Raw genomic sequence first — 14,112 nt, 5'->3', positions numbered from 1 at the left:
TTGAATTTTATTAAATTACAATTTTAACTCTATTTTTTATTTTTAAGAATAAGGATTATTGAATTAGATTAGGAGTATTTTTTACATTTTCTAAAGTTAAAACTAACTTTCTGAATCATCTTAATATATAAAGATTAGCCACATCACACGTGCTCCGCATGTGTGATCTTAATGATAATTGTTTATTATCAGATCAAGACAGCAATCGGTATTTGGTATAAGCGGATATTGAATTTCAAATCTCTTATTTAACTATCAAAAATTTTATTAGTTGAAGTAATTGGAACCTTCCATTTTTTTTTTTTTTTTTTAAGAATAAGGATGAATTATTACTAGTAAAGAACACGGAGCTTTTTTCACAAGAGAAACTTGTAACGATGATTTGCAAAATTTACATGGCACTCGATTTCGAGGTATACAAAAGTTTGTAGCCCATGTTACATTGGGCCAGTATTAAAGTGCATTATCCTTGGGCCCAATTCAAAGGCCTCCCGCCAGAATTCGGGGGCATCCAAAACGGTTCGTTTAACAACATGAAAACGACACCGTCAAAGGCCCTAACGCCTTCGTTTATATTTGCTCTTACTCTCGCTGCATTCAGAGCTTGCCGCAGTTTGTGAAAATGGGGAAGAAAACGAAGAAGCCCGGAAAAGGCAAAGAGAAAACAGTGAAGAAAACAGCCAAAGCTGAGGAGAAGAGAGCTCGCAGAGAGTCCAAGAAGCTCTCTCCCGAAGATGACATCGATGCCATTTTGGTATTCATTTTTGAATTCTTGTGAAAATTGTTTAAAATTTTGCGATATCTTCTGTTTGTTTCACTGCAAAATTTTTGAGAGGAAAATGGGTCCTGAAGCTTTTGTGTGTTTGAAGTTATATTGGGTCAGAGTTCAATTTTGGGACTGTTATGTTATATGTTTAGAACGATCAGATTGTGTTTTGTAGAATTATATTTTAGTGGGAGTTGAATTATGGGACTGTTATGTTGTATGTTTAGATTTAATGGGTTTATGTCAGAAAGAGATTTTATGTGTCAAATTTATGATTGGTTTGTGAATTGAATTGTTATGTTTTAATGTGTGTTGGTTTAATGTAGGCTTCTTCAAGAAAAGCAATGTAAGTAGTTAATGTTTTTGTTGAAGTATATGATTGAATATACTAAGAAGCATGAGCACTCATGGAAATTGTTGAAAGTTTAGGACATGTTTCTAGACATGTTTTATGTTTATTTTAAAACATCTTTGAAAATCAAAGTACACTGAGGACACACATGAAGAGTGTCCCTGAAGTGTCTGAGTTTAACACGACACGCCAAGGATTTCGGAGGGTTGGAGTTTCTTAGATTGTATTGTATGTGTTTGGTTTCACAGTTGAGTATACAAAAGGAGGAGGCAAAGAAGAAGGAAGTCCATGTTGAGGAGAATGTCCCAGCACCGTCTCCCCGATCCAACTGTTCGGTAATGCACTTACTTGTAGCTGCTATTGATTTTGTTGAGTTGGCCTTTCTTTTACTTTTTACATGTTAGATTGATTCTTTGATGATCGTTCTGAATTATTGTGTAGCTAAACATAAATCCTTTGAAAGAGACAGAATTGATCCTTTATGGGGGTGAATTCTACAATGGCAACAAGGTTAGTTCTTGAAATCCACAAGTGTAATCATCTATTTTAGTTTGAAGACAAATGATTCTTCTGTTTTACTCACACTAATACTAAGTGAATTTTTGAATTGTTGCAGACATTTATTTATGGTGATCTTTACCGATATGATGTGGAAAAGCAGGAATGGAAGTTAATTACAAGCCCTAATAGTCCACCTCCTCGTAGTGCTCATCAAGCAGTTGCTTGGAAGAATAATCTCTATATCTTTGGTAAACTGACAGCATTTTGGCTCAATATGTACAACCATGCTGACATTCACAAACTATTGCATCACATATATAGTTACATTCTTTTTTTTCATTAGGTGGTGAATTTACATCCCCAAATCAAGAGAGGTTCCATCACTACAAGGTGAATCTTCTGTCATAGTGCTTCTTTTCAAGAATACATGGTTGATTAAAGTTTGGGTTTTGAACTGTTGTATTAGGGTGTTCGCAGTGCAGTGCGGTTTTGGGCTTTTTTTAGCACCGCACTTTGCGGTGCGGTTTAGCTAAAATCATAACTGCAGCGCACCTTATTTTTGCGGTCACATGTGCGGTGCGGTGTGGTGCGGTTTAGAGTTTAGCCAAAACCATAACCGCACTGCACCTCATTTTTGTGGTCGCATGTGCGGTGCTATGTATAAAATGCAGTTTGAAGTCAGTATATTTTTCAAATTTTGAGCATTTCTTACCCAGCCCAAAACTAATTTTTTCCCTTTTTTTGTGGCTAAGTTTTAAATTTTTTAGCTAGTTTTTCTTTATTTTGGGTTGGCTTTTCTAGTCAACACTTGCTAGGATTATCAAACTTTTTTTTTTTTTGAAAACTAGGGTTATTAAACTATTAATAATATATTTAATATTAAAAACAAATAAATATATTAATATATAGAGAGCGTGCGGTGTGGTGTATTGTTATTTGCGGTGCGATTATGCTATTTTGCAGGTAGTTTTGGTGCGGTTTATGTGGTTTGTTGAACACCTCTAGTTGTACCTATATATCAGTTTGTTTTGTGCCTAAGTTAATAATCATTCCTTGCAATTTTGTTGGCATAGGACTTTTGGACGTTGGACCTGAAGACAAACCAATGGGAACAGATAAATCTAAAAGGTTGCCCTAGTCCACGCTCAGGTCATCGAATGGTAAGTTCATGTCACTTCAGATTGACACATATATCACTTATTCTTTTAGGATCTCAACAATATCAATTTCAACCCATAGGGGCTTGTATGTGAAGTTTATGTAAAGATGCACTGCCATTTGTTAAATGTGTGAATGAAGCCGAATTCTTATATGAATAAAAAGCATGACATGAGCAAATTAGGAATTGTGTCAATTGGAATTAATTTAACTTTGAAGAATGGATTTGTAACTTTGTTTGAATTGATATAGGCTGAAAGCAAACTAGAAGTAATAATTGATGACCTCTTAACAATTCTGCTTCTGTACTCAATAAACATCTGAGCCTGCCCAAAAATAATGTTATTGAACATGAATGTATATTATAATTTATGGTATGGTTAATTACTTATCAAAAAAAAATTTATGGTATGGTTAACATTGCAAATTTTCAATTATAATAGTAATAATAATAATTATTTTATATGAAAAATAAAAAATTAAACGAAACAGTAAAAGTTCTGCAAATTGTAGTTCATGATTCAGTGTATTACGTAGTCAACGTTTATGGTTTCATATGGTGTTGATTTTAAATGACATGCTACCAAAGTTTCAATTACATCGAGTTTGAAACTTAAAAAAGGTAATAGCAAGGACCAAAGCATTAGGCTATCAAAATACAGTTAGATTGAACAATCCACTCAAGTTCTATTTACTTTATATTTCAATTATTGCATTTGTAAGTAAAACTTTTTTGATCATATTAGTTTGTTATCTCTGTCTTTTAAATTTAGTCTAGATAAGTTAGGAGCATATATTAATTAGAAAAGTCCTACATGTATTAGAAAGCTAGAAAAGTGAGAGACAAGCTGTTCGGTTCTCATCAATGCTATAGAAGTGGTTGACTCTCTAGTCTCTTTGTTAATGCATCAAGTTTGTGCCATTTGGATTCTCAAAGAGTTAACAAATTGCTCTCAGCACTTGTTGTGGAGCCTTCATCAAGATGCATTTTAGTTAGTTGTGTTGTAATTTAATAACTACATCTTCATTCGTTATTGGCACAGATGTCTTTTATGGCTCATGTGATTAATTTTACATATTATTTTTTTTTATTGTTTGGCATTGGTTTCTTGCTAATTTAACTCTCTCTCCCTCTTCCCCCATTACGCATTGACCCCTACACATGCTGATCACCATATGCATGCTGACAAGTATTTATCCTTTCTAGTTGAATAACTAATTTTTAGACTTCTCAGCTTCTTGTATTGCTCAATTGCTTTTTAAATGTCATCCATTTTTTTGGTAGTTGATGCCTATATAGGTTTTGTACATTTTCATAATTCATGTAATAGTCCTGTCTTTTAATCTCTTATGGTCTTTGTTCTTTTTCAATAATTTTATTTGATTCTGTTACAGGTTTTATACAAGCACAAGATTATTGTTTTCGGTGGATTCTATGATACTCTTAGAGAAGTGAGGTTGTTGATGGGTCTTTATCAACGTTGTTGAAGGTTTCATCATTGTTAACTGATGCATCTGTGTTGAATGTCTACTTGAATTTTTAAGATCCTGTCCTAAACCACAAAAGAGAACTCTAATTCAAGCTTGTTTTGTTGCATAACTGTTTCTATAAAAAATTAATAGAGAAATGTAACCACATTAGAGACTCTAATCATGAGTTTGATTTGTTGTATATCTGTTTCTATATATGAAGGGTTTTTGAGCTAGGCATACTTCTTCACTGTTGATAACTTCATTGGGAGATTATTCTCTTTAGTCTTCAACAGGAGCAAGCTTAAGAGTGTTTATGATTGAATATATTTATGCCCTTCTTGATACTTATATCTTTTTGGTTAGGATATTCATAAAATTTTTGTGCCTAACGGATGAGGTTTCATAACGTCTTGCATAAGGAGGAATCCAGATTCAATAATTTATGTATTTGAATGTATCTAACTGAACCAAGGATCAGAATTTTGTTGTCTTGTCTTGCATACTTGTCAGTTGTAGTATAATTGGAGATTCTAAGCTTTCAAATACGTCGTTATTTTTTTCAATACACATTGTCAACTATTTAACATAAAAACTATTATGTCTGTCGTTCTGCTTGATTTGTTTCCTCCATCTAGGAATAGAATGAGTTTCTTTTTAAACGTGTTTGGTAATAAACGCTAATCAGTGTGTATGAACTTAATAGCACTTCTTTATGCCATATGATTAATGAAGCTGTTTAACTCCATACATGCAGGTATTATAACGATTTGTATGTATTTGACCTGGATCAGTACAAGGTGCACATTTTTGTCCCCTGTTGTAGGAGGCTAGTGTTATACTTATCTGTTACGTTCCCATCTATCATTTAACCAATGCTAATGAAATGTTGCATTGTAGTGGCAAGAAGTAAAGCCTAGTCCTGGATCCATGTGGCCAAGTGCTCGTAGTGGTTTTCAATTTTTTGTTAACCAAGATGAGGTGAGTGATTTAGAATGCACCTTCTTATGGTAGCTATGGAGCTATTCCCTACTTTATTTGTTATTTTAGATCTGTCATGCTCTGCCTAAGATGTGCTACGAAGTCCAGGGGGTATAATTATCATTCAGAATGTCAAATTTCATTGGAGTTCAAGAGTAATTTACGTACTTTTACGGGTATTTTTGAATTTTGGAAATTTAATTTTGTCATGTCCCAGCATTAATTGGAGTTGTTGAGAAACAATTTACTTATAAAAAAAAATTACAATTATCCCTTGGTATGAGTAATGACTTTTTATGTTGGTATATTGCCTTCTTCGATATGATTCCTAAGTTCTCTAAGGGAAATTGAAATCTATATGGAGGTGATTTAGGGTTTCTAGAAATTTTATTGACTTGAGTGGTCAGAGTTTGATGCATACCAGTAAGGTTGGTTCTTGATCTAGGATAGAGTCACTATCACTATACCCACACCAACCCCCCTCTCTGCCAAAAAAAAGAAAAAGAAAATGGGTTGTTAATGAATGATTAATTAGTTTTAAGCTATGATGCACGGATGCGGCGCCGGAGGTGCCGCACCCACGACGCGACGCGGTGACGTGCGAGGGACGCCGCTGCTCGCGCGTCGGTGCCGCGTCGGGCCGCGTCTGCCACGTGGTTTCTTCTTTTTTTCAGCCGACTCGCGCCGACGCGGCTTGAATCGCGCCGATTCAGGCCAATTCGGCTAGAATCGGGCAGTATCGGCCGTATTGGGTCGTATCGGCCGGCGACCGAAACGGCCGAAACAAGCCCGAAACGGCCGAAACAGGCCGAAATTGGCCTTGAATCATGCCGGAACAGCCGAAATCAGCTCTGAATGAGACCCAAAAACCCTAAATCTGTCCTTCCTCAATTTTATTTTGAATATTTGTTGCTTCTTTTGTGTTTTCTTTTTGGTTTTGTGTTTTGTTTTGTGTTTCTTGCTTTCTTCTTTCTTTTTTTTGTGAATCAAGGCATAGTAATATGTTTTTTAAGAATATTTTAATAGTAAAAATATATAGAAAATATAAATAAAAATATTTTTAATAATTTTTTAATTGCCGAGTCCTGCACCCGCATCCGCACCCGCACCCGCACCCGTACCCACACCCACACCCACACCCACACCCACACCCGCGCTTCAGAGGTTTTAAGTTGTTGACTTGTTGAACAATGCAATGCTTGCATTTGTATCCATTTTGCTTGTATTAGCCTGAAAGGTGTAAGCTGCTTTCTGATATAAAATTTTCTTTATTGTTGGCTTGCGGACTTGAGTTTTTAAATTATCATTAATAATTATCAAATAAAAATGCATTTTCTTTACCATTTATTGTCCTTTTCAATGAATTTGACTGTCATCTTTTCTGCCACCTCTGAATTGAAGTGTTTTCAGGAGAAAAAGAAAACTATATATTTACGGAGTTCCTTTGGCATTGCAGATTTTCTTATATGGTGGCTATTACAAAGAAGTTTCATCTGATAAGAGCAGCTCTGAGAAAGGAATTGTTCATTCAGACATGTGGTCACTTGATCCTAGAACTTGGGAATGGAACAAGGTCCATAACCTCAACGCTTTTCTTGTTTTTCAATAATATATAAAGGTGTATTAGAATGGAACGGCAAGCATGATTTTTTTATGGCAACGGACACAATTACAAAGGAACCACTTTTACTTCACCATCTGTCTATAAAAAACAGAGGATGATCTTCCAAATGTTCTAACAAAATCATCTTCTTCTTTTTTGTGCTAAGCTTAACAAAATCATCTTAAATTTAATTTGTATCACTGACTATTTTGTTGAGAACTGGGAAGGAACACAAGTGCCAATGTCTTTGACCCAAAGGCATTTCGTCTGCCCTACAGTCAGGGGTCTGTAAAGAGTGTGAGTTGTCTTTAGCCTTTTTCTTCTTAATGAAGAAACAGAAGTTATTACTCTAAAACTAATGCCCAGCAAGCATACAATGGTAACATTCTAGGATTATTCTGTAGTCCTCTATCAGCAGACCCACTTGACATGATCAAACTATTGTCTTGATCCTTATTAATTGATTCTTTGGCATATGAGTTGCATATTTAAAGTTGTTGTTATGACCATGATTTTCCATTCCGTTTTCTTTTATGTTTAAATGGAAAATCATTTTTCCCTTATTTCTTTGTTTTGTTTCTTTAATAAAAGTGTTATATATGCATAGAACACTTTGATTTTATTTCATTTATGGAAATTGAACCATGCTTGTGGGTGTACTATTCAGTGTAACTGTATTCATATCATCGTAAGTAGGTAACTTATATGTTCTTTTCTCAGCCTTGTTTTAATGTTTTATAAAAATAAGTGACTTAAGAATTATAAGCAAGCGACTTCTGTGCTGCTCATATCAACTTTTCCTGAAATTGAAGTTATCGTTATTGTAAGTGCACAATTGCACCTGGACCCAAAGACAACTACGGGCTCAGGCCCAATGAGCCTTAAACAATGAAATTTGTAGAGTGTGGGCTCGAAACCTAGATTAGAAGTACTGAGAACTTGATAACAGGCTAAAAGTTACAAACACTTGTAAATAATAAACGATAATTGCAAATAGACCTCCTCGGACGTAAGCCGAGGACCCTCTCTGTATTATTTCTCTTTCTTTCTCAAAGATTACAATTCTTAATTTCTTTCTTTCCTTCTTGCCCCCCTTTTTCTTTGGCGTTCATTCCCCTTAAATACTTCTTTTCCTGATACTTTATCCAGGTGTTGCTTAAACCTCCTCCCCCTAGATATTTCTCTTCTTAGTGCTTTTGAATAGTGACCAGAAGTTTCAGTTTTACTGTTTAGGAGTCACTTCCCCATTAATGCGGCCAGGGAGGTAGGTGCAGAGTCTTTAATGTGGAGGTGGCAGCCCTGGCTCATGATACATTTCTAACATCGGTGTATCTAGGAGGTTCAGAGCTTCCCCCTCTTAACTAATAGTCTTTCCAGAGTTCTGTCTTGACCTTCGTACTGAATCTACGAGTTTTCTTGGGTCTGTCCGAGGAGAAACTCACCCTCGGATGTGTTCTCGGACCCTCGGCGTATGGGCCGATCCGCAGTACTAACAAGTTCCTAGCCCAAGAACAGATTGACACTCCTTGCTAGAGCCCAAAGGGCCCAAATGCCCACTTGGGTTCCTTTACACCCCATAGTTATCTTATTAAGTTCTCTTTTGTTGAGATTGTTGCTATGAATGTGTTTTTTATTATTGCTAATATCATTTCCTTTGTAATAGGTTAAGAAAAGTGGGATGCCTCCAGGGCCTCGTGCTGGGTTTACCATGTGTATTCATAAGAGGCGGGCCTTGCTATTTGGTGGTGTTGTGGATATGGAAGTTCAAGGTTAGTTGTTCTGGTCTGTGTGCTCGTTTTTCCCTTACATCCGCTTGTGATATCATATATGTGCATGTGTGGCATACTATGTTGTACAGATATCATGTGAAACTAATCCTAAGTAATTGAGCTGCAAATCCTCGTCAACTGCTCCCTTGCATATTGTCAATCCTTAATTTAAAATGGTCACTCCTAGACCTGGTTGTCACCTATCAAAGCTCATAAGAATGTTAAAAACTACTTTATTTATATTCTCTACTCCCTCACATGCTTGAATTTGTAACCTACTGTTGTCACTTTAAAAACCATGTGTATACCCTTGAACCATTGTTTGATGGTAAAGGGACAGGATCAGTGATGAAAATGCTTGTGAGATGATAGTGATAGCACCAACTGTGTACTGACGGCAGGGTTATGTTTGGTCAAGAATAATACGTGCATTGGTGAGAAGTGAAATGGTTTCATTCAATGTACTAATCAAGACTGAAAAAAAGGAAATGAGAATTAAGTTAGTGAGTAAAACTTGTTTGTCTATGTTTTAATGAATAACACTGCATGAGGCTAAAACAACATTGCAAAATATAAGTGGTGTGACTCACCTCAAAGTATCAGGTTTGATGACTAAATGTGTTCACCACATCACGTTATATTCTTGCTTCCTATACAGTTGAAGTCTCTGACTTTGTGATTGTCTGTCTTTTTATGGGCCGGTGCCTTTCTTCCCCCCAAATGTGCAGGTGATGTTATCATGAGCTTGTTTCTGAATGAACTTTATGGCTTCCAGATAGACAGCCGTCGGTGGTAAGTTTTACCTGACAATATTTTTGTAGTGGTTCAGTTATTCCTTGACATATTATGTGTTTACATCTTTTATGTATAGGTATAGCACTGTCATGATATTCAGTTTTGGCTCTATATCTTGCTTCATTTCTCTAATTATTTGCAATAATGAATGACTTTTTATTTTAAATATAGGCAATGACTACTTTAGTTGTGAATGTCATTTTGTAGATCATACCACTTACTGAATATGTTAATACACTGTATATAGGTATCCATTGGAGCTACGAAAGGAGAAGTCAACGAAAGATAAGGTATACCGTGTTTATCATATAATAATATGGTATAGGAAAAATATTTAATCTGGATATCTCCCAGATACATTGCCTATAAAGTTTGTGTTCGCATTCTTTGGGTATAAAAAATAGAAGTCATTCATTTAATATTGCTTTTGTTTTAATATTGGCTACCTTCTGCATTGGTGTTTTTCAGTTAAAAAAGAGTTGTGGGCAGAAAGATATGGATGTGGATCTTGATGGTAAGATTAACCCAATTGAACAAGAGGAGTGTGCAGCAAATGATGATGAGAATTCAGAGTGCCAAGCAGGTGACATGGAGACCAACCTTGATGAGATATCTCAGCATATGGCAACAGCTGTGACTGTTGATAATGGAGGGTTGGCTGCCAAATCTGGTGGAAAGCCTCATGAATCTGGTGCTAAATTGGAAATGCAGAATTCTGATTTGGCAGAGGTTTGTAATGCTAAATTGAGATTTTTTCACATGCTTTTAGTGTCTTTCAACTATTGGATTATTAATCCAATATGCATATAGGTTTATTCAATTATTAGATCATTAATTCAGTGCAAACTTTTAGGTAGTGAAACCTTGTGGACGCATTAACTCCTGCATGGTTGTTGGAAGAGATACATTATATATATATGGGGGCATGATGGAAGTTAAAGATCAAGAAATTACACTCGATGATCTGTATTCTCTTAATCTCAGCAAACTTGATGAATGGAAGTGCATCATTCCGGTTTGTTTCGTTTCCTTCCCTACATGTCAATGCTTATTTTTACTAATTTGTAGATGTCTAAGTAGTGATGTGCTGTACTCTAGTCTTAAATGTTAATCATTTGTAATGTCACAGAAGCTTCAACTTCTGTAATAGGGATGAATGTGTAATTTTCTAAGTTCTCCAGTCTAAATTAGATGCGGAAAGGTTATACCTTTTTTTTTTAAAGATATGTTTTTATGGAAATTCTCTCTTCCCTTTATAATGAAAAATTGCATTTGTAAAGCCAATTTATTCCTGTTTGCACCCTGTCACTATTCTGAACCAATTCTTAAGGTTAAAAATGGCTAGATATGGCAATCAATTTAGAAATTATACTGTCTTTATTATGAGATATTGTGTCAAAACTGATGTGACTTGTCATGCAAATATGAAATTGCACAATTAAAACTAGTTTTGAAATGTTGACTTTTTGCTAATATTATTTCTTTGTATGTTTAATTTGTTTGAATTTGAGAAATATTGCAAAGTGTATCATTTCTGATCCTTGCATTCTTCAATGCTTGACTATGCTTTTATTTTTCCAAGACAGGCATCGGAATCTGAATGGGTGGAAGCCGAGGATGAAGATGATGATGAAGATGAAGATGAGGATGAAGATGATAGTGAAGATGACGATGAGGATGGCAACAGTGACGAGACTACTGATGATGATGTTGATGATGTGGAGGTGCATCATATTTTCCTCATTCAGCAAAAGATAGTTGTGTTGTTTTTTAGTTTAGGCATGCACCCTCTTTAACTTGTTAGCAGCAAGATTGAACCCTTAGTTTTGCCCTTCCCTTGCTTGAAATTTCAATATTTGAAAACTTGTTTCCTGTTTTCTCCTTCCTTATCTTCTTAAAACACAAATTTTGAGTATCCCTAATTTCATACTAAATGTGACATTTATCATCTTATTTTGTTCCTATAATATGAAGAGCATAGATTTCACCTAGAAGCTTTCTTATTAGAAATTAATGCTTGTAGATACTGTCGCTGATAAAAGTAAAATTCTACAATATTTTGATATTATTGAATCTTGAATACTTAATTTCTTGACCATAAAATAATATTCAAATATAAAATCTTATTTCCGAAACAATTTTCTAGTTTTGAATATTATGATACAAATGATGAAGATGTTAAAAGGCAAAGTCTCTTGTTTATTTTATTTTATTTTATTTTTTGCCTGGGGAGAGGGTGTATGTTATGGTGAAAATTAAACCTGACTTTGTCCCTTCAATTCTTATTCATTCGTGATATGTTTGTGTGTGTGTGTATATATATATATATATATAGCCAGTATGTGATTCAAACTCTCATGATCTTTTGTGTGCGTGTGTGTGTGAGAGAGAGAGAGAGAGAGCTGCTAATGTGCTGCTTAGAGGAGATGTTTCGGTTACTATTTCCTTATATTTAATAGAAGTCGAGAAGATGTGCGAGTTTATTTAAATTTGGTTTTCACTCTTCTATGCATATAGGCTAAAAATGATGGGTCCCTTCAAATGGGAGATGCGGTTGCTTTGATCAAAGGTCAAGGAAAGACTCTTCGAAGAAAGGAAAAACGGGCCAGGATAGAGCAGATCAGAGCCAGTCTAGGCCTTTCAGATTCGCAAAGAACCCCAGTGGTACTTTAACATATGTGGCTGTTTATTCAAGTATATAAATCATTTTCAGACTATGATTCTGGACCAGAAGAAACCTGACTTTGAAATATATGAACCAATTGCATGTTTACAGCATGAGGATGTAATTTATTTGGATTGTGTTTTGATTGCCCTTGCTGATTATAGCAGCATTTACTTATTATGCAGCTGAAGGCAGCTTTAGAATTTAGACTCCTAATTTATCTTTTTTCATCCCATAAATTTGTCAACTGATAGCTTGTCATCTTTGTGCATGAAGCCTGGAGAATCATTGAGGGATTTCTATAAGCGTACAAATATGTACTGGCAAATGGCGGCTCATGAACATACTCAACACACTGGAAAGGTCTATTCTTTCCCCCTAAATAAAACCAACTATATACAGTTCTGTTCTCTCTAGGAAATACCTGCTACTACATGTTGTCTCTTCTCCCTTTTGTTGCTCTTTTTCTGTTGGCTAATTATTGGTGTTGGATCAATTAAAACAGCTTTACTTATCAAAGGGTTTAGCCCCAATTTCGAATTTTTTAGTAAAACATAAAAAATACTAATAAATGGTATCAGATTTTATTAGTTCTGCAAGAAAGACCCAGGTCTAGTCCACTTACAATTGGAGGAAACAAGTATCATAAAGTACTTTTGAAGTGGTTGAATCAAAGTGGCATTTTTAATGGGTTTGTGTGGAAGGGGATCCTTTAGTGTAAATTTGATCTCAAACCTTTTTAACCCCATTTTTGTTGAGTCCTCAAGTAAAAGCGCAGATCCAGGTTGTAACTGGATTTAATATTGAACGTCTTTATGGATGTCTGACATATTATTGTCTTGGCCTTGCAGGAGCTTCGCAAGGATGGTTTCGATCTTGCTGAGTCTCGATACAAGGAGCTTAAACCCATACTTGACGAGGTAATATTTTTGATTTGTATCTCAAGGTTCGCGTAGGCGGCGTAGCAATTCTGCCTGTGAATAAAACCATTCAAAATTACATAAAATTTTCTTTTCTTTGCATCTATAATGCAGCTGGCCATATTAGAGGCCGAGCAGAAGGCTGAAGAGGCAGAAGGGGCCGAAACTAGTTCAAGAAAGAGAGGCAAGAAAAAAAATTAAGAATTAAAACCTTAACAGTTTTGAATATGCTTTGAAGCTATGTGTGATGTATTTGTTTGTTTTAGTAGTAAAATTATTATTGTCATTTCATGAATGTGCTATGTGCTCTCTGTCTCTCTCGTGTAAACACAGATAGATGATCCCATTAGTGTGACACTCGGTATATGAGAAATTTTGTGGAATCTGTAATAGACAAGGTTTCTGAGCTAGTGAGGTATTGATCAGAACATACCAGTATTTTCCCCTAGTGTCCTTGAAACATTCTCAAATATATCTCCATTTGATTTTTAACAGATATCCCCCCTCTCAGAGCCTCAGGCTCTGAGTTCTTGTAATGGTTTGAGAACTTGGCAATCAAAATTTTCTGGAGTACGCTTGAAAAATTATTGCCTTAATTGCAATTTGTCTCCTTATACTATGAGATCAAATTCAATTCTCCCACTATACCATAATTGTCTTTGACTTGAGTTAAGTCCAACAAGTTGTTTTTAACACAAAATTATTAGCTACTGGATTGAGCCGAAATAAAATAAAATGTCTATAAAGTTTTTTCCCCCTTCTCTCCTATAAAATTTGTACTGCATATCTGACACTTCAATTTCTATGATTTAATTTTGATTTTTTTTTTATATAAACAATTCGATAGTTGGAGATGGAAAAGAGTTTAATTATATGTTTGTTGAAAATATTAAAAGGTGTAAACTAGTTGAGATACAGCCTACGAGCCACGAGGCTCTTGGTGCTCTAATTTTGAAAGTTGTGAATACCCAAATTAACATAATTGAGTGATCATTTTATTTTTTTTTTTTTTTTTTTGAGGAACATTGAATGATCAAATTGAATTTACATAATAGTGGGAAGATCAAATTAATAATTTATTTTTAAAGAAAAGAAGCTTTCTTTTTTCTAATGTTTCTCTCTCTCTATGGAA

At 35.0% G+C, this 14,112-nt stretch overlaps 1 protein-coding gene across 1 annotated transcript; it reads left to right on the top strand.

Moving 5' to 3' along the window:
• Positions 1–570: 570 nt before the first annotated feature.
• LOC142631684 (uncharacterized) lies at positions 571–13,426 on the top strand. Its single transcript, XM_075805928.1, has 20 exons — positions 571–754; positions 1,367–1,453; positions 1,560–1,628; positions 1,735–1,867; positions 1,963–2,009; positions 2,693–2,779; positions 4,173–4,234; positions 5,005–5,047; positions 5,148–5,228; positions 6,685–6,801; positions 8,495–8,600; positions 9,329–9,392; positions 9,643–9,685; positions 9,864–10,124; positions 10,249–10,410; positions 10,982–11,119; positions 11,913–12,059; positions 12,337–12,423; positions 12,912–12,980; positions 13,095–13,426. The coding sequence occupies exons 1-20, from the start codon at positions 623–625 to the stop codon at positions 13,179–13,181; spliced, it is 2,022 nt and encodes a 673-aa protein (XP_075662043.1). The 5' UTR covers positions 571–622; the 3' UTR covers positions 13,182–13,426.
• The last annotated feature ends 686 nt before the right edge of the window (positions 13,427–14,112 follow it).

The sequence above is a fragment of the Castanea sativa genome, chromosome 4, assembly GCF_040712315.1.
Source record: "Castanea sativa cultivar Marrone di Chiusa Pesio chromosome 4, ASM4071231v1".
NCBI classification, from domain to species: domain Eukaryota; kingdom Viridiplantae; phylum Streptophyta; class Magnoliopsida; order Fagales; family Fagaceae; genus Castanea; species Castanea sativa.
This window is presented reverse-complemented; position numbering and strand designations above follow the sequence as displayed.

Bases quoted from the DNA above. Each gene is read 5' to 3' on its own strand.
- LOC142631684 (XM_075805928.1), top strand. From the start codon at position 623: ATGGGGAAGAAAACGAAGAAGCCCGGAAAAGGCAAAGAGAAAACAGTG. The intron at 1,629-1,734 runs GTTAGTTCTTGA...GAATTGTTGCAG, and splicing joins AATTCTACAATGGCAACAAG to ACATTTATTTATGGTGATCT. The intron at 12,981-13,094 runs GTAATATTTTTG...TCTATAATGCAG, and splicing joins TTAAACCCATACTTGACGAG to CTGGCCATATTAGAGGCCGA.